This window comes from Sturnira hondurensis, unplaced genomic scaffold (genome assembly GCF_014824575.4).
Source record: "Sturnira hondurensis isolate 20B ecotype Veracruz unplaced genomic scaffold, ASM1482457v3 Scaffold0009719, whole genome shotgun sequence".
In the NCBI taxonomy this organism is placed as follows: domain Eukaryota; kingdom Metazoa; phylum Chordata; class Mammalia; order Chiroptera; family Phyllostomidae; genus Sturnira; species Sturnira hondurensis.
The window spans coordinates 10,267,046-10,287,505 of record NW_028082350.1 but is presented as its reverse complement, the minus strand read 5'-3'; the positions used below and the strand labels follow the sequence as shown (position 1 = coordinate 10,287,505).

At 44.4% G+C, this 20,460-nt stretch overlaps 1 protein-coding gene across 1 annotated transcript in view; it reads left to right on the top strand.

The window, feature by feature from the left end:
* DCT (dopachrome tautomerase) overlaps positions 1-7,721 on the top strand; it is a 31,478-nt gene extending 23,757 nt beyond the window's left edge. The window contains exons 7-8 of the mRNA XM_037057551.1: positions 640-841; positions 4,657-7,721. Of these exons, the coding sequence (XP_036913446.1) occupies positions 640-841; positions 4,657-4,835 (381 nt within the window). The 3' untranslated portion in view covers positions 4,836-7,721. The remainder of the gene's footprint in view (positions 1-639; positions 842-4,656) is intronic.
* Positions 7,722-20,460: the final 12,739 nt, after the last annotated feature.

Here is a 20,460-nt window from a genome sequence, read left to right as displayed (position 1 = left end):
TTCGTGTGGACATTTTGGTGTGAATATTTTAAAGCATGTCCTAATTGCTGTACTTCAGGATTTTAACAGCTTCCTTGAGAAAGTAATAATGAGCACTAGGCACCTCACAACATTTTTAGACTTTCTTTTGCTGGCATAACAGTGAAAATACACATGAGAGGGTTATAAAATGAGTACACAGAAAGGTACTCTGGTGAGAAGAATTGGAAAACCCATTTTGGATATATATTTTTAAACTGTACATTTATATTACAGTACCGGTAGACACAACCTTTTCTTTCTCTCCTGTTAAAGCAAAAGCATCTGAAAATGGACTAGAATATGCGCCTCATCACCCTTGCCTTATTTTCCGAACTTAATAACTGACCTACACTGTTGAAGGCCCCCCCCCCCAGGTTCTCAAACCCATGTGAAATCTGCAACAGAGCTTTCATCTGCTCTCCTCTTTGGAGAGACATGTCATGTATTCTCGGCAACTTAACGAAAACTGCCAGCAGGTATGTCGCTAAGACTAGATTGGGTATACGGGAGCTGCTCATGTCAAGAAGAACCCTGTTCCATATTAGAGAAAGCTCCAACCGGATCAATCTAATGAAATGGTCTGACGAATGTTAAATGTCAAGCTCAACTGTCTTGCAGGTCCTCCACGCCTTTACTGATGCCATTTTCGATGAGTGGGTGAAAAGATTCAATCCTTCTGCAGAGGCTTGGCCCGGGGAGCTGGCACCCCTCGGTCACAATCGGATGTACAACATGGTTCCTTTCTTCCCCCCCGTGACTAATGAGGAATTCTTTTCAACCGCAGACCAGCTTGGCTACAGCTATGCCGTTGACATGCCAGGTAACTAATACAACTTCTGAGTGGGAGAGTCATTCATCTTTGGATGAAGATTCATTCATCTTTGGAAGGTCCTTCCTTCCTCACTTCCTCCCTCCCTCCCATCTCTCTCTCTCTCTCTCTCTCTCTCTCATCCAAGACCTTAAGTTGAAGCATTCAGGCCTCATGAAGTCTATTGGCAATTGTCTAGGATACATACATTTAGTAAAATGAGCCTTTAAAGTACTAATTAAACATCAGAAAAGGGACTGGTTGGATGATGGTTGATTTAGAAAACTGAAAGTTGTTAAGAGACCTTATTCCACAGAGGAAGTATTTGACCCTACCCTTGATTTGACAAATTTGTTTGAATTACTCAAAAGCGGGCTGTGGTTGGAAATACCTAACCAGTAAAATCAAAACATACTAGGAGCCTGTGGACAGGAACTTACAGGAGATCAGCACTTGAAGGCTGGTGGGCTTAGGGTCAGGCAAGCATAGCACTTGCCCGAAGTGCAAAGTTCAAGGGGAGGCCAAAGAGTGTAATAATCTAGATAAGTAGTAACATAATGCAATGTTTAAAAAAGAATATTAATGCAAAAAATCTTTGACCAATTATTAAGATTTTAAGTAGAGACAAGCTATTGTTTGTTTTATGCCCCTGCATTATTTTCTAACTAGACCGTTTTTTCCCCTACCACGCATGCTGGGTGGGCCCTTGAGCCTGGCAATTGCCTGCTAACAGATTGAGCTACATGAGGCTTTGTGTGTATGTTTTTTAAATTAATGTTTTTTAAGTCATGTTATTCCACTGTAGATTTTTCTAAAGATTTTATTTATTTTCAGAGAGAGGGGAAGGGAGGAAGAGAGGGAGAGAGACGTCAATGTGTGGTTGCCTCTCAAGTGGGCCCCACTGGGGACCTGGCCCACAACCCAGGCATGTGCCCTGACTGGGAATCAAACTGGCGACCCTTTGGTTCCCAATCTGAGCTCAGTCTACTGAGCTACACCAGCCAGGGCGCATTGTAGATTTTTTATTAACTTTTCCCACTTGGTTCAAATTATGGGAGGATATTTTGATACGTTCATACAGGAGCACACATATCTTTTTGTTCGAGTAGGCCCCCATGTAGCTCCAGGTGCCATTTAAAGAGTCTTTGTTTGCAGTGGATACAAAACAGCGAATCATCACATCTAAAACCAGTAGAGTGTTGGATGTCAATTATACCTCGTTTAAAGAAAAGAATCTTAGAACAGATTGAGAAAGGAAAGGTAAAACAATAAAAAATACTTTAATGTGTCAAGAAGTCCAAAAACACACAGTCCCACTGCCAGTGGCTTTCCCCGATTTGTGTCTATTTCGTCTTTGCTAAATCTGAGCCTGCAATGTCATCGGAACCGCCTCTGACATCACCTCTGTCACCTTGGCTGCTCAGTCTTTCAAGCCCGGGGGTCTGTCCTCTGCTTTTCCCTGTAGCCCTGCCTCTACTGCTGCTTGTTCTAATTGCTGATTGAAAATTTCATTTCCTCGAGCGGCTGAGGGTATCTCTCTGAAGCTCTTCTCAGGGACTGAACATACCAGTAACCAAAACGACTGCAATGTGCGCACTTTGACCGTGTTCCCATTGCCTCTGAAATCAGCCGATGAATAGGTACAGCCTGGGTGTCTAAATAAGCCCCGAATGCATTAACTCACTAGAAGATACAAATTCACGTTCATTCCTGTTCATGACAAATAAGCTTCCAGTCTTATGTGTAACCAAAAGTTGAAGACGAGAGTGAGGTGTTTGGGAAGGGGGATGGGTTGTGAACTAAGAGACCAAAGAGAGTGGATCTTAGGTCTCTGGGGAAGGAAGAAGGCAGCGCTTCGCATGGAAAAAGGACGGGAAGCAGGACGGTGAAAGGCACGGGGAGTCTACAGAGAGCACTGAGTGGGCAGGAAGCCTGTGGTATGTAGAGGAAGGCTTAGGTAGGAGGTTATTGCTAATTAAAACAGGATCTGTGGTGTACACCTGACACTTGTATTTCCTTAACCAGTGTCACCCTAATAAATTCGATAAAAAAGGAGAAAAAGAGTATTAAATTGTTTTTAAAAATCAAATAAAGTTGGATCTGTGAGAAGGACTGGTTGCCTAGGACTTCAAAGCTGGGCAGAAACCACAATTAGATGCCACTTTATATTTGTCAGGATGGTTACTACCCCAAACAGCACAAAATAACAAGTGTGGACGAGGATGTGGAGAAATTGGGAGCCTTGTGCACTGTGTGTTGAAATGTAAAATGCGCAGCCTCTAGGCAAAACGATATGGCGGTTCCTCAAAAAATTAAACACAGCATCACCATAGGATCCAGCAAATCAGCTTTTGGGTATTTGTCCCAGTGAACTGAAAGCAAGGACTCAAATGGGCATTTGCGCACCTCTGTTCGCAGCAGCTTTATGCACAATAGATGTCAGGTGGAAGCAGCCGGAGTGTTCCCTGACGGACAGACGGATAAATAAAATGCGGTATGTGAACCCGATGCAGTAGCGTTCAGACTTAAAAAGGAAGGAAATGCTGTCACGTTCTGCAACAGGAATGAATCTGGAGGACAGTAAGCCGGGTTCAATAAACCAACCACGAAAGGCAAAAACTGTCTGACGCCTCTTATACCAGGTATCGAGAGTAGTACAATTCACAGAGACAGAAAGCAGAACGGTGGTCACCAGGTCTGGGAGGATGGGAGGCGGGTGAGCTACCACTCCCGTTTTGCAAGATGACAAAAGTTCTGCGGATGGGTGGCCGTGATAAGTGCGCAGTTATGTGAAAGTACTTAATGCCACAAAACCATATACTCAAAAATGGTTACGGTGGTAAAATCTATGTTATGTGTATTTTACCACAATTCAAAAAATAACAATTAAAATAAGCTAGGCAGGGGAATTTGGACCGTAAAAAAACAGCAATCATTTTGGGTTCCTGAGCAAAGAACTGCAGAATCAAAATATTTGTTTTAAGAAGCGGTGGCTGGCAACAGAGGCTGCTGGATTATAGCAAAAGGAAACAAATTAAAATCCTCTTGGAGGAATCCCTTCAGGATGGGCCAGAGCCCCCCGTGAGGCCGAAGGAAAAGAAATAGCAGGAGAATCTACATTTAGATAAGTGTAGGGTGTAGAGCCAGAACCCAGCACGGAGAAACTGAATTTAAGAACAGCTGTCCAAGGACAAGATAATTTTTAAAGAGATGACAAGTAGGCATACATGTACTAGACATGAAGTCCATTAATTTTGTGGAGGAGTGCTAGTAAAATACCTTGGAGTAGAGAATTGGGATTTATCCTGTGGAAGACTCAGATTTTATCGCAGCTACGTCAGTCGGCACGCGTTCCATCTGTTCCTGCTGTTGAACGTCTCCTGTTATAACAACCTGATTTGTTTGGTACATTTACTGTCCTACAAAAAAGTTAGAGACAACGGCCAAATTCCTTCACCTGAGCGTTACGCTCCCCCAGATAGCACTTTAGCATGCAGTTTACAAATGAGTTTCCAACTCACAAAAGGGGTGATATACCCTTCCTGGGAGGATTTATTCTGTGTAAGTATTTACTCTGAGAAAAATATAAGCTGCAACGAGTTGCATGTAAATGGTGGGATTTCATTTCCCACTTCCTCAAGAAAAACAATCGTGGATATGATTAACAGTTGGCGAAGAAGAAGGTAAATTTTATTCCACTCTGTGGCGTTTTGCTTTATCAACAAAATGCATGTAAAAGGCAAATTGGTTTACTTTCTTTTTCATTTGTGAAGAGTATTCAGCTGATGAAAATCCCAGTAATCACAGACCCCTTTCTCCTGCTTCAGTTTCAGTGGAAGAAACTCCAAGTGGGACCCCAACTTTGTTGGCGGCCATGGGAGTGCTGGCGGCCTTGGTCGGCCTGTTGGTGCTGCTGGCGTCCCTCCAGTACAGAAGGCTTCGGAAAGGATACAGGCCCTTAATGGAGGCGCAGTTCAACAACAAGAGATACACAGAAGAAGCTTAGGGCGCTTGCCCTGGGGAAGAGGCCAACCAAGCTGTAGTTGGCACCCTCTTGGTGAACAAACCAATCCTCACTCACTGTTCTTCCTTTAGCAGAAGGTCTTGGGCACAGCTCATTCTGTTGGGGTGATGACTCCAAACACAGTAGATGCTTGGCTGCAGTTTCTAGGTTTGTACGTGTGCATATGACTAACTCGAGCTTCAGTAGGTGAGGCGCTCTCTCCCGTCCAACCAAGGTAGACTAGAAAAGTAAGTGGTATTTCATAATAATTCCCCATATTGATTAAGGTGCCTGGTGTTGTGAGAATATAAATAAAAAGCTGACAGTGTGCATTCATTGTGGTTTGCAAGTTAGTGTAATGTGTGACTTGGACAAGATTAGGGTTCAGTTTTGCTCAGCCCAAATGTCTCCATTTGTAACGGGGTGGCTGTGGCGGGTAGCAGGTACTACAGTAGTCTCTGAACTCCCTTTTAGCGAAATATCTGTGCTTTCAGGTGCCTTTCTGATTGTCTTCTTGAGCCTTGCTTTTCTTTTTTTTTCTTCTTCAGCCTTTAAAATGGCCATTAGGGTAAAAATAAGCCTTATTTTGCAAGTAGGATGGAGAATGAATGAATGAACGCTCAATTCATTCCTCTTTCATAAATTAGACATTGAGGAATTTATCGAAAACCTGAAATTCTTAATGGGAGCCACACCACAAGACACAATAGCTGGATAAGCATGAATCGTATAGCAATAAATAATTTGATAAGGGATTAAATGATAGGGCTGTCTAGTTAGTTAACATACAGTTTGAAACCTATGGCCCAGTATGGAATCCTTCTTTCCAGGAATGGCTGACCCCGGAGGTGGCCGGTGAGGACACAATCCTAAACAGGAGATGATTTGACAATCGTCCCTTTACTCTGAGGTCCCATTTGACTGATCCTGAACCAATTCCTTTACTAGGTCGCCTCAGGTGAAACATTATTCACAGACAATACATTTGGCTTATTTTTAAGGGTTGACTTTTGATTCATTAATGCCTCCCTGTACTCTGACAGTTACTTATGAACGCTGATCATTTGTCTTATTATTTAAGAGCCAACCATGTATACAAAACATAACAATTCAGAATTAGATGGTTATGTTCCACGAAGTAATCATCAGATCAGGGAGAGAAGAATATTAAGAGGCTTAAACTTGATCCCTACTTCTGAAAAGGAAATAGTTACTGACATGTGAAGGCAAACTTCATCTGCTCATGTCTGGCCCCCACGCATGCATCAGTGTGGAGGGCGAAGTTCTACAAGGCGGCCTGTCTGTCTGCTCACTGCAGCCTCTCTCTATGGAATGCATGTGTGTAAAGAATGCATATGAGGAGGATCGTGCACCTGCCTTCTACCTACGGGGGCTTGGAGGGTTCAAGATTCACCAACCCCCATGGCCTCCCCTGAAATAAAATGCGAGTGGACCAAGCCCAATGTGAACTGAGTGTGAGCCTCACAAAGCTACAGGTGTATTGGAGAGTAGGCTCAGCAGATAAGAATCTAGATAGCACAGAGTCCTTGGTGGGGCGAAGCCCAGCTGCGAGGTTCTTAGACGCAGCCACAGGTCAATCCCTGCCTCGAATGGCATACGTGGGAAATTCAGCGACGCGCCATCACCAAGCTTCACTCTGGACATCTGACGCTCTCCTCCCTGAGTTGTTGTGGAACACATTTCCGCATCCAGTTTTTTAAACCAGATGAGGTCTGTATTAAAGTGAAGGTAAAGTTGTGCGTGGTAGGTGTGTTCCCGAGAAGTTATGTATCAGTCCATTACACACGAACAGCACCAGGGGGAATTAGTTTTTGTAGATGAAGTATTATGAATAATTCTTTAAGGCAGATAACCACCTCTAGCTGATCTTTCAGGTATCTCAGAATTTTCATACATCATAGTCTCATAACATTCAATTAAAGCAAGATCTGAAGTAGAAGTAAAGAGCAGGCATTTATACTTTGCTACTTTTATCTATAGTGCTTGAAACTTACTGTGAATATTGTATTTTATAATGTCTCTCTGAAAGAAGTAATTCCTAATTTTTATAGTTCATATAAGAGGAATAACATGTTCTCATATTACAATAAATCAGTGATGAATGCCTTTTAACAAATTCAAAGGTAGAACAAACCTGCAGAATAAAAATGTTCATATTTACCTATACTGAATATTATGCAAATAAACTGAGAAAATATCACTGAGCATTGTAGAACTACACTTCTCAATGACAGGGGAAAAATTCAACTTTGAGTAAAATGAATACATATGCTAAATCGTTATATACTAAACCATTAGTACTAGAAAAATCATATATAGCCCTGACCAGTGTGGCTCAATTGGTTGGAGTGTCATCCTGTAGGCCAAAGGGTCATGGGTTCAATTCCCAGTCAGGGCACATACCTAGGTCATGGATTTGGTCCCTGGTTCAGGTGTATGGGAGAAGACGACTGATGGATGTTTCTCTCTCACATTGTTGCTTCTCTCTCTCCCCCTCCCTCTTTTTCTAAAAAGCAATAGAAAATGTCTTTGGGTGAGGATTAAAAAAATAAAATAAGCATGGTGAGTTTGGGAAGGTCAGTCTAAAAAAAAGAAAAAATGGAGAAAAATTATATGTCTATGAATTATTATTTTCAGAGAAGTGTTTTTATAAATCTAACACACAGAAGTAAAATGAAATCTAATAACATCTTTCCTTTGTGAACTGAGTTCTTTTCTAATTCTAAAATTCTTTGACATTAATTTGTGTCTTGCTTAGGATTTAACATTGTTAATTATAATAATACTCAATGAATCATTTTAATCTCACATTAACAAGAAGTAGAAAACTTACTGAAGAGGAAAATAAAACTGCTGTTTTGCAGATTATTGGTCGTCTGTTGCAGCCTATTTTCTTTTAATGTCGGAGCCTCTCTCTACCTATCTATCAACATAAGTATATATAATACATATCTGCTTCAGTTTTGACAATAGATATAAAATACACGATAGCTACTTCACTTTGGAAAATCAGTTCTCAAACTGGTGTTTCCACTTGTGAGTTTCTAAGCAGTTGCCACTTCCTGGCCCTCTATTACATAGGTAAGAAAAACGACACAGGGCCCTTTTCCCAGGCGAAGAGTCACTATTGACGTCCTTCCCTGCAGTGGAAAGATTGGGGCCAGGGGAGGGGTGTGGTCGAGTGGCTACTTGAAGTCACTGACTGGAAAGGAGAGGGGGCCCCCAGCAGCTAACTCATTGACCCTCCTGGGAAGCATTCCCGGTCAATTGATTTGCTGGACATGCCAAAGAAGCACGTTAGACCCAATGAGGTAATAGCTCTGTCCTGTTTGTTCATAGGTCTAGACTTGAGGCCCCTAGAGGCTGGGGTGCACACCTCTCCGTCCAGCTCCAATGCCGTGATACCAAAGCACCTGTTGTACTCAGAGAATGTTGGCGGTTCATTGACACAGTCCCGTAAAAGGGCCAGTTCGCCCCGCGCGGGGAGATAATTCCCTTCCTCCATGCAGTGGCAGGACCCAGTGCGTAACTCTCCCATTTCTACCATGCCTTGCTCATCCCAAATGCTTGGTTAATATTTTTGAACGAATACATTAATCTCAAAGTAGACTTGAACTATGGAGTAACCTGTATTTCAGTTTCTGAGTTGGGCATGTGTGAAGTGGAATTTTACTCAGGCAACCTAATGTCGGGGTACACTTTTTCAGCTATATTTTCTTCTTGGGTGTATCTTTTGCCCACCATTGGTAGGCCTTAATTCTACCATTGGTAGGGACGAGGATAGGAAGTTAAGACCCCACAGTGTCATTTCAGGGCCCTCCACCACCTGATATCTCAACAGCCTTGTCTCAGTGGAAGGAAGTGAGTGGGCAAATTATTTAGCCAGGCAAACCAATGCCTTTCTTGGTTTCTTTCATGGGCCCAAGAGTTTCTTTCAAAATTCTCCAAAGATGATCTATTTGGGCTTTAGCTGTTACGACAGTTCAAGTTGAAAATCAATCTGGTGAATTAATTATGCTTTGAAGGTAGTTTAAAGAAATCTTGAAAACAACGTAAGAAAATTGTGAGCAATTGGATAAGTTAAAGTCTTCTACAAGTAAACAAGCCAAACAAAAGCACAAGGTTTCTGTCCAAGGCCGGTGTGCTCTGTATATTTTCAACAAGACTATAGCTGTTTGGCAGAAATCATCAACCCACCTGTGTTATTTGCCCCCTTGATTCAAGTTAAGATATATGACCGAGTTTGGTCCTTTCTTCTCCTAGCCACTCTCTACTCCCACAGAGGTTTATAAACATGAAGCTAAAACTACCCCGGTGTCTCCCAAATATAATTGTTCTCTGTGTTGTAAATACCGCCTTGTAGAAAGGCTTAAACTTGTCCTTCCTTATTAAAGTACCCGAGATTTCTGCCAGAGTACACACTCTGATTACTCACTCTCAGTGTAGTTGCTGAGCCTTTCTGAACGTGTAATTAGGCCAACGACTTTCCTGATTAACAGCGCTGTTGAATTGGGCTTACAACAAAGCAAAACCTGCCCTCTTGTGTTTTATTAGAACATTGCACCGTGTGGTCAAGTACTTGGGGCTCCTTTTCACTACTGTGGTTAATTGCCTGGGTCAGAGAAAAAAACTAAATGTTGGAAGACTTGCCATGAATTCAGAAATCAGAACAGATAAAGCACAAGACTTAGAAGGAAATGGGTTCCTATGCAGGCAAGGTAATCACATCATGAAGGCCCTTCAAATTTCCTTTTAAATGTATTTTGACATGGTCAATGTCAAAAAATGGGGGGAGGGGCAGGCGTGGAAATTTGGGTAAGACTCTTTTATATTTGTCAAATACACTCAAGGTGTAATTTAGTTAAATATTATTTATATGATCATACTGCAGCTGGAGACTGGGGGGGTTGTTTTGTTTTGTTAATGAAAAACTGTTATTGAGAAGCTGGTAAATTATGAAAAAATTTTAGGAAAAATACTGGATCAGTGAATCGAAACCAGATAGAAATACCTGAACACGCGTGTGGGGGTGAGCAGGGTCAGGTAGTGTGTTTCACTGTGCAAAATCCACTTTTCACCACTGACCGTCGGCCCGATGGTGCCAAGAGCGATTATGTAGTTGGGTGCCCACCTCGCTTATATCGGGTGATGGAAGAAGAGGCCCAAACGTTACAGAAAACATGGTGTCTGGCCAGTTTTGGTCAAGCTCTCCCTTCTGGTGCACACCCTCAAGGAAGGATTAAAGGGGAAAGGCAGGGTCAGGGCATCTGTTTGCCTGTTCTTAGAGGCTTTGCTTACGTGAGAGAATTGGGGGTCCGACTTTCCAGCTCGCTCTCCTTGTTATTTATTTTTTTTCTGTTGGTTCTCTGTCAATGGGGATGTCAATGGGGATTCTGGACATGGAGACAGTGCCTGTTCTTATGGGGAAGAAAAAAAGGCGGGGGGAAACAAATCCCAAAACAACAAACTGCAACGGGGGGGAGTCAGATCGAAAACACTCAGAGCACTGCCGGAACAAGCAGTCTGGGCTGGGGGAGAATCACTCATTTACTCCCTGCTGATACGTGTGTTACTATATGGAATGCTTTGCTGAAAACTTCATTTCGAAGGCAGCATAATTATTATTTGTTTCTACTTAACGTCTCATCTTCAATATGTTCCTTCAGAAAGCAAGTTATGTTCTGACTATTGCCACTAACTGGTGTTTTTTACTTCTTAAAAAAATACGTGTATTTGCCCTGGCTGGTGTGGGTCAGTGGGTTGAGCCCCAGTCTGCGAATCCAAAAGATAGCCAGTTCAATTCCCAAACAGGGTACATGCTTGGGTTGTGGGCCAGGTCCCCAGTAGGGGGCGCATGAGAGGCAACTGCACATACATGTTCTCTCTTTCCCTCTTCCCCCCTCCATTCCCCTCTCTCTAAAAGAAAATAAATAACATCTTTTAAAAAAGGTACGTGTGTTTTCAAGGAGGCATGGTCAGCTAAAGTGCACGGGTCCCTGCTTTAAGTCACAGACGTCTGTCTGTATGGAAGCCGATGACTATCCAGGGGACTTCTTTCTCTCCGCCAGGTGTGGCAAGCAAACAGCTCCCAACATTTTCAGCTCTGAGCTCATTTTCCTTTCACTCGGGCCTTTTACAATTCTGAGGCTTGTACTACTTTACAGACTCAAGGTCGTTTTCTTTCTTTCTGTTCATTTCTCCCCACAGCAATGTCCTCTTATCAAGACGCAGGCTTCTTTGTGTTTTGAACAGGTTTCCTTGCGACAGCCCGGACGCTGTGATCCCGAGCTGACTCTCAGCGGCGCGCAGTCGGCGAGGGAGCGGAGATCCGGTGCGCCCCGGGTGCGCGGCGCTGCCTGCCTGCACTTGACGGCGTCCTCGGGCCTCTCCAGCATTCAAAGGGCTCTTTCAACCCAGCAACATGCAAATTTGTTCCTTTTCTGCTTCAGTCTGTCACGGCCCACATTTTCCAGCTTAGCTGCGCAAGGGCACACGTGATAAAACCACTCTGAAGTTNGGGGGGGGGGGAACAAATCTCAAAACAACAAACTGAAACGGGGGAGTCAGATCGAAAACACTCAGAGCACTGCCGGAACAAGCAGTCTGGGCTGGGGGAGAATCACTCATTTACTCCCTGCTGATACGTGTGTTACTATACGGAAGGCTTTGCTGAAAACTTCATTTCGAAGGCAGCATAATTATTATTTGTTTCTACTTAACGTCTCATTTTCAATATGTTCCTTCAGAAAGCAAGTTATGTTCTGACTATTGCCACTAACTGGTGTTTTTTACTTCTTAAAAAAATACGTGTATTTTCCCTGGCTGGTGTAGGTCAGTGGGTTGAGCCCCAGTCTGCGAATCCAAAAGATAGCCAGTGCAATTCCCAAACAGGGTACATGCTTGGGTTGTGGGCCAGGTCCCCAGTAGGGGGCGCATGAGAGGCAACTGCACATACATGTTCTCTCTTTCTCTCTTCCCCCCTCCATTCCCCTTTCTCTAAAAGAAAATAAATAACATCTTTTAAAAAAGGTACGTGTATTTTCAAGGAGGCATGGTCAGCTAAAGGGCACGGGTCGCTGCTTTAAGTCACAGACGTCTGTATGGAAGCCGGTGACTATCCAGGGAACTTCTTTCTCTCCGCCAGGTGTGGCAAGCAAACAGCTCCCAACATTTTCAGCTCTGAGCTCATTTTCCTTTCACTCGGGCCTTTTACAATTCTGAGGCTTGTACTACTTTACAGACTCAAGGTCGTTTTCTTTCTTTCTGTTCATTTCTCCCCACAGCAATGTCCTCTTATCAAGACGCAGGCTTCTTTGTGTTTTGAACAGGTTTCCTTGCGACAGCCCGGACGCTGTGATCCCGAGCTGACTCTCAGCGGCGCGCAGTCGGCGAGGGAGCGGAGATCCGGTGCGCCCCGGGTGCGCGGCGCTGCCTGCCTGCACTTGACGGCGTCCTCGGGCCTCTCCAGCATTCAAAGGGCTCTTTCAACCCAGCAACATGCAAATTTGTTCCTTTTCTGCTTCAGTCTGTCACGGCCCTCATTTTCCAGCTTAGCTGCGCAAGGGCACACGTGATAAAACCACTCTGAAGTTGCCGCTGGGCGCCGTGGATGCCAATGCATTGTTTTCCAACAACAGTTACTGGCAACAAGTGAGTGTAAACCACTCACCTTGCAGCTAGATGGCCGCCTTGGACCTCGTCTTCCGCCTGCTAGAGACGCTGCAACCGGGCGGCTTGGGTCCCAGAGCAAGGGGCTCACCTTCCCGGGAGCTGTCAGAAGGGAGGACTCCCTGTCCCCTGAAAGATTTCGCGGCGATTTCTCGGTTTGCGCCTACCTGAACGTAGTCACAGGGGAAAACGGAGGTGCCACAGCTCGAGTTTCGCTTCCAGCTCTCCCCTGCTAGATCGTGGTCCTTCCTCTCCGTACATTACAAATGCCATCAGAGAACATTCCTTACAAAGCTTCCCCGCCCCGCCCCGCCCCCCCTCCCCCCCCCCCCATTTAAACCACCAGTGAGTGATTTGACCTTAATGATCGTCCTGTGTGAAATCTCTGGCGGTCTGAGAGAAGGGTGCTCGGCTCCCCTGAATAACCCTGTGGTTCCTGAGCCCGGTCACAAGGCAGTATTGAATACAATCTGAAAGTCGTTCTCTTGACACGTGGCAGGTGCTTTTTCGGTCCGTTGGTCCTGGCAGCGGTTCAGGAACTACGGAGGGCTCCCAAGAGGACTTTTCAATGGCAAAGGGGCGCTTTGAGAATAAAATACTGGCCTCAGTTGACATGGAAGTGAAATGTGTTCACAAGTTTTTTTTTAAAGTTTACTTTTTAAATTTATTTTCGTGGCAGGCATGTAATATAACATTTGTCATTTTAAGTGTATAGTTCAATGGCATTCATTTCAGTCACAATGTTAAACACCACTGCCACCACTTATTTCCAGAACTTTTTCATCATTCCAAACAGAAACTCTATACTTATTGAATCATAATTCCTCATCCTCCTCCCAGCCCCTGGTCACCTCTAACGAGGCTTGGGTAAGTCTCCTCCATTTACGTCTCGAGACTCTCAGATCTGTGATTTGGGTGAGGAACTAACTGTCTTAAACCAAATACTGTCTTTTATACTCCTGGCTTCAGGGTTCTAGCTATGAATGGAAAACTGAAGGCCGAAACACTGGAAAAGGCTGAGGACTCTAGGGAAAAAATGCCAAAAGACACATTCTCATCCCCGAAGGCTGTGGTGTAAAGACAAGAGGTCTGGAGTCATGGCAGCCATTTTGCTTCCCGAGAAAGAGTTGGAAACACACAGGGTACCCCCACCGTTTACAAAAATTCAGGTCAGTTTGAGTTGGAATTTATCTTACAATATTAAGATTCCTAGCTGATAAACTCATCATCAGGGAATTTAAACAGTAGGAAGCAGAGGAGCTGGTTTATTTATTAATTTTCGGACTCCATAATCCATGCCTTCAACTGAGTAAAAAAAGTTTTTCTCTATTCCTTGAAGATGGCCAGAGAAACACGGTGCCGGAGTAAGGGCTCCGCTGGGCGTAGAGGGAGAGTAGAACGTGGTGGTTCAGACGTGGCCTGTGGAGGCAGAGTGCGTGCGGGGCTTTAAACTCCAGCTCAATCACGTGTCACCTAGTCTTTCTTTTTAATTTCCTTTTTAAAAAACTGACGCAGACTTTGGTTTCCTTATCTGTACAAAACATATTAAGAATGTTCTTCTTGCTCCATATTTACACAGGCTGTTGTAAGAATAAACTGAGTTGTAAATGTAACTTCTTCGGAACACTGCCTGTGTAGTAGCCTGGGTGGTTTAAACAACAGAAAATTATTTTCTCACAACTCTGGGGGCTGGAAGATCAAACTCAGGATGCCACTGGTTGGTTTGCTTTGAGGCCTCTCTCCCTGACTTGCAGATGACCGCCCTCTTGCTACCTCTTTCCGAGGTCTTTCTGTTGTGCATTTGCACCCTGGTGTCTTCTTCTGTGTCTGAATTTAGGGTCTACACTCATAGCCTCATTTTAACATTATCACCCCACTCAAAGGTCTATCACTAAATGTTGTCACATTCTGAGATACTAGGGATTGGGGTTTCAACATAGGAATTTGGAGAGGGCATCGAAGTTCGTATTGGGGGATACAATTCAGGCTGTAACAGCTTGGAAAGAGAAGTTGTCCAATAAACGTTAATGTTATCCGTCAAACCTCACTCGAGTTCCCAGTGGGTGAAACCAGTGCAGCTTGGAAACTCAAGGGCAGGTTCTGCAGAGAATGTGAGTCGATCTGAAAAATGAAGCAGGGCTCTGCTGTGGGATCGTCGCTCTTTTCTCCGTGATAGAGAACCTGAGAGATTTCTTGATGCTCAGGCGGGACAGCAGGGTCACCGAGCCACAGATGGCTTCAGTCGTCATGAAGACCTCTCTCCACTGAGTGATGAAAAAAAGGGAAGAGGGGGAATGACAGAGAGAGGCACTTCCAGGAGACACCACCATCCTGTTAAGTTCCAAAGGGAGGCCCTGCCTTTTCATTTGGTGGAGAGAGACCGGGGGGATGCAGATGGTGTGTGAAATGTTCGATGTGAGTGAACTTGAAGCAACTGACAGGGTGCTTCTGCTTCATTACCAATTTCACTTTTTTCTGTGCTTGCGAAGCCAGAGAAAACGTGGAGTGCTTCCAGCTCTTTCTAAGAGATGGAGAACTTTAAGGGTGGGCTCACGGCGGGTTTACTGCAGATTTACCTTCAATCCCACCCTTTCCTTAGTATTCATCCCTTGGTTTGGTGAGAGAGGCACAGCAGGGGACTGGATAGTGGGGAGGGAAAGGGTTGGCTGACTCTCCATCTCTTCCAGTCTGGAGCTCCAGCAACTTACTGCCGTACTGCGCAAGCAAGAGAAACGCAGGGACTCCCCCGGCTTAGCCATACGTTCCCTTCCTCAGTGCAGGCCTAGGAACCTAGTTTTCAATTCACAGTTTGAGCCTCCCAGAGGTCTTTTTTGACTTTGCATATTTTATCTGTTGCCTTTCATACATGTGACTGTGGTAGAACACACTCTTCCAAAAATTATGCATCGATGCCCTTCGATTCCTTACAAATTACACACTGGATTTGCACCTATCGTCAAGCCCGTGAACACTGCGAGCTACGCTGCACAGGGCGCCACCCGCCCCCTGCTGCCCAGTTTCAGCAGTGCGCTCAGGTCTAGTTCCCCAACGGCATCTGGGTATTTACTTGAGTATTAAATTTTACGTTCACTCCTTCATATTTTAGAAAAGCGACCGAAAAATCAAGCGAAAATGGAAAGAGTAATACTAGTGATAAGTTTCACAAATTTAATATATTGGAGACAAAGATAGAAAACAAGGATGGGTGCATTTAACCCCTGTGGAATGTAAACTAGTTAACTGTGGGTTACAGAGCAAAGGAAAAGAATAGAATAATAAAAACCCCGAAGAAAATTTCAAACATAACATGGCAATGGTGATGTATATAGTTACAGTTTCTAGGATTTTTTTTTTTTTTTTACTTTCTGGAAATATTTGTTTGTCGTTGGGCTTTCAATGTCATTGTCTTAGGTCTTTAGATATTTACTAGGATCAGAATCAGCACTGGCTGCTGTCAGGTAAAAGGGATTTGGCCGAGGCTCATTTTAATCTGCAGTCCCAGGCTCATATATTCTTTTTTAGTGGGCCGTGAAACATATCAAAATAATGTCTATATATTTAAACTGTGAAACCTAAGCAAAAAGAACTACATTCCCCACACCAGCACATAGAAGCCACTTGGTAAATATTGGTTGAATAATCGAATGAGTAAGCAACAGTTTTTACTATTTGAATGAGCAACCTTTGGAAAAGTAAAGACGCAATTGACATTCAGGAGCAAGTTCAGAGCAGGAGTTACTGATTTGGAAAGTCAGCTGCAGGATGTGATCCTCAAGCCAGTAAAGGTGATCACAACTGACCCCAGAGGGAAGGAAGATGGGAAGGATTAAAGGAAGAGAGCGTGGGGAGAGCCGTGGTTGTGGGACCGGAGCCAGGAGACTGGGGGCATGTAATCCTCAGTGTTCTACCTGTGGGCAGGATGGTCTGGGGTAACCAACCTGACCTCTCCCAGGTCCGATTTGTCCATCTGCAAAGTTGGGGGCTTTAGGATTAAATCATCTTTAGGACTCTATCCATTACGGTGAGGAGGAGAAACTGCATATTATAATGGAAAGAATGCTGAGCTAAGAAGCAGAAAGCTGTGTCTAAGCTTCTTTTCTAACATTTGCTAGTTCTGGACGTTGGGCAAATTATACCAGGTTTGGCCAGAAAAAGTCCAACCATTGGTAATGTGATGAGAATGGTTTGCATGGCCTCGATGTAACCTGGCAGCCAAGGTCACAGGAATGGAATGCACATGTGTGAACAATGATGACTTTACTGTACTAGTTAGTGGGGGGTGGTAAATGTTGCAAAGTGAGCATGTGTATTGTGTGGCCATCGCATTCAAAATGAGCGAATCAAATTTTGCGTTAAGCTTGAAAATTTCTCTGTGGATACTATTTGGATGATACAGAAGACCAGAGCTGTGGGCAAGTGGTGATTGGCAGCTTCATCACAACAATGAGCCCACTCAGTCATCACCTCTCCTGCAGAGTTTTTAAGAAACATTAAATCACCCAGGTGACTCAGCCCTGCTACAGCCCAGATTTGGTGCCCTGAGACTTCTGGCTTTTCTCAAAACTAAAATCACCTTTGAAAGGTGAAGAGATTTCAGACTGTTGATGAGATTCAGAAAAATACGACAGGGCAGCTGATGGTGATTGGGAGAACTGTGTGAAGTCCCAAGGTGCCTACTTTGAAGGGGACTGAGGCATCATTGTCTTATGTACAATGTTTTTTGTATCTTTGTCAATAAATGTTTCTATTTTTTGTATTGGCTGGATACCTTCTGGACAGATCTTGTATATGTTCTCTGAACCTTAAGTTTCTTTTTAAAGTGATGGTAGTACCTTTTACACTGTCGGTGGGTTGAATTATGTGACACGTGTGAAGACACTCAAAATGACGTTGACATATAGGTGTTCAGTAATCATTCACTGAATCTCAGCAAATGACACTGACGTTCATGTTCTTTAATTATTAAAAAAGCCTGGAGGATCATTGCATTTCCATGGGATTTTTGCCTTGCTTATCTTCAGAAACTTTGGCTGACGAAAGCGAATAAAATGTAAAGCCAGGGATCATTTGAAATATCAACAGGATAAAAATGAAGCAAAAGCAACCTAGGAATCTATAATATCTTGTTACTGGCCTAATTTAATTACAGGGCGGGATACCAAATCTAGCTCTGAGTTTCTTAGTAGCTAATGGAAACCTAGGAATACACTGGCTTTTGTAATTAGCAGCTGAACCTCTAAGAAAACATGCACACTCAATTGTAGAGATCTCAACAGAGCATTAAAGCGAGCATAGGGCCTCTCTGATCACCAGACCTGTGCTCCCTGACAGGCTGCATGCCCATAAAGCTGTACCCCACATCGTCATTCTGCTGAGGGCTCGTTCCTTATGTACCTGTGCCTGCTTGGGGTACTGCCGGAGGGAGGAGGGCAATTCACTCTAGTCTACGAAGGCACACAAGGTATCCGTGGAGGTACCAGGCCAGCAAAATCTAGAAGAAGGCCCACAAATACTCCTGGCAATAGCTTATTTCAATGTTTTTTATTTCTTAAAGCAGAGTTATTGGAAGGACATTACATTGAACTTACAGCCAAAACATTGATTTGCTCAGCCCCCAGGGCTGTGGGCAGAGCCATAGATGGTCAAAACCTTGAGGTGGGACTCCTCTGGGCTCAACTAGCCCCATCCACTGATACCAGAACCTTACAAATGCAGGGGAGGTTGGGAATCGTGGCCTTGGAGAGGTTCAGTTGTGGCAGGTCTCACAGGACTTTTTAAAAATCTATAATCCGATATGCTAAAGAGAAGACTCTAAAAACTACTTTGTTTAATATGGACATGATCTCACCTCACAACCATGGCAAATGTTGTCAGCTTTGGTTAGAGCCAGCTGACTAGCAGGAAATATGAAGTCAGCAGTTTTGATGTTGTGTAAAGTCACAGGAAACAGTGAATTAGCAAATACTACTGAATCATTGCCTTCGGGGGAAACACAGGATTGGGTTCCGGCAAGCCTTTGCCACAACCTTTTCATCAACCAATCAATATATAACTCTGTGTTATGTGTGTTTCTGTTTAAAGCCATCTTATTTAATGGATATGGTTGACTCAGTAACATGAAGCTCACGGCCAAGGACACTGCGACATGCCTGAACAAAGCTTATGCAATGCATTTACTTTCCTTGCCAGGCACCACCTCGCCAACTCCTTGAGTTTAGGAACGCTACACAGTGCTCCCAGCGTAGGCTCTGGGGCCGTTTTAAACAGCGAAATCATCACCCCCAAAGCACCAATATGTGAAAAACACGGCATTAACGAGACTGCAAAACGGACGCAAGTTTACACCAGGAGAGCTGAAGTGGGCAAGCAGAGCAACGACTCAGCGCCCTCCCCTGGATGCCTGCCCCAGTGACTCACGTTCTCCCCTGCTCTGCGCATGTGCCCGTCTCTGAGTGGCTGTGGAAGTGCTGAGTATTGATTTGGGGATACAAACGATTTTTAACAAGTAGGCAAATTGGCAAAAGCACAAATCATGAGGATTGACCGTACGGAAGGCCAAGTACAAAAACGCCAGTTAGGTGCTTCATCGAGTGTGTAATGCAGTTTTAAACCAGCAGGTTTTCCTCCTTTTGTGGAATAAAATGTCAGTGTGAAAAGGGAAGAGACACGCCACACGAAGTGTGTGGTGGCGTGGGGCACGTATTCTACTCAAATGCTTAGGGGGAGGCGAATCACAATGAGAATGTCGGAGCAGATAAAGGATTTTGTTGTTATCCAGCTATTTTAAGAAGTCATTGCATGAAATTAACTCAAGGCAGGCCTGAGAAGATTTTCACAGCAGTGAAAAAGGTATCCCACAGGGTCAAAGACTGCTCCCGAGTGGATCCCTATGGCTGATCTCGGAGTTGAATAATCGCAGCGGAAAGACCTCTTGGGTCCCAGGCCCGAAGAGGGAAGGAGTTTGAGTTGTGACGTTTCCCTGGCAAAGGCCAGACTTGCTGGTGTTGAAATAACTTTCTAAGCGCAAGATGGAGCTGCTCCTGCTTGGGTGCCGCGTCAGCAACATGTGATGGGGCTAAAGGCGTTTGTTCGCCGGCCCACATCAAAGTGCAATGAGACAGGAACGGCGGTTCGCAGCCAAGAAAGTAAGGATTTGTTAAGGAGATGGCGCCGCGCCCAGAGTCACAGGTGAGCTAATGCTCAAAGACCTGGCTCCCCGAGGGCTTCCAGGAAATGGATTATACACGGGGGAAATCATTCATCAAGGTGACTAGGGGAGTTAAGGCTGTGGTCAGGGTCATGGTCACTCCAGATTGGTTGGTGCTACGGTGAGGGATGATTGATTGGCGCACCCAGTCCTGACGTCAGCCAGTCCTGACGTCCATGACGTCACTTGTCTGCTTTCCCCAGTTTCCTGGGCCTGGAGCTGAAACACCACCAAAGCCCAGATGTGATCTCTACTTTGACCTAAACTCTCTCTCCCTGGTCAACAGACAGGAGGCTTTGCTCCTAAGATTATTTGATATGAACCTCATTGTTCGAGGGCTTAAGGATTACGGGAGTGGTCGTGCCAGGGAGAGGGGCGTAGGAGAGTCAGGGTGTCGAATGAGGCCAGTTTGAATCAAAAGGAAAAAGGTCGCATTAAAGAAATGAAGTCTCTTTGCGGTTACAAAGAACAACACTTCTACGACTCTGGACCCTGTAAAGGCTTTGCTTGACTAGACATGCAGGCCATCCAGTCAGCCTGTCCCCAAAGCCAAGCCAGATCCACCTCTGGGTCTTCTCACCTCAAACAGCGTTGACCGTGTGGTCCCAGACAATGAAATACTTTCTGTTTTCCTCTTTCTTGTTCCTTCTTCTTTACCCTATAAAAGCTTCCTGCCTGTTGCTCCATTTTGCTGGTCTCTCAACAGATACTGTCCACTTCCTGAAGTGTTAA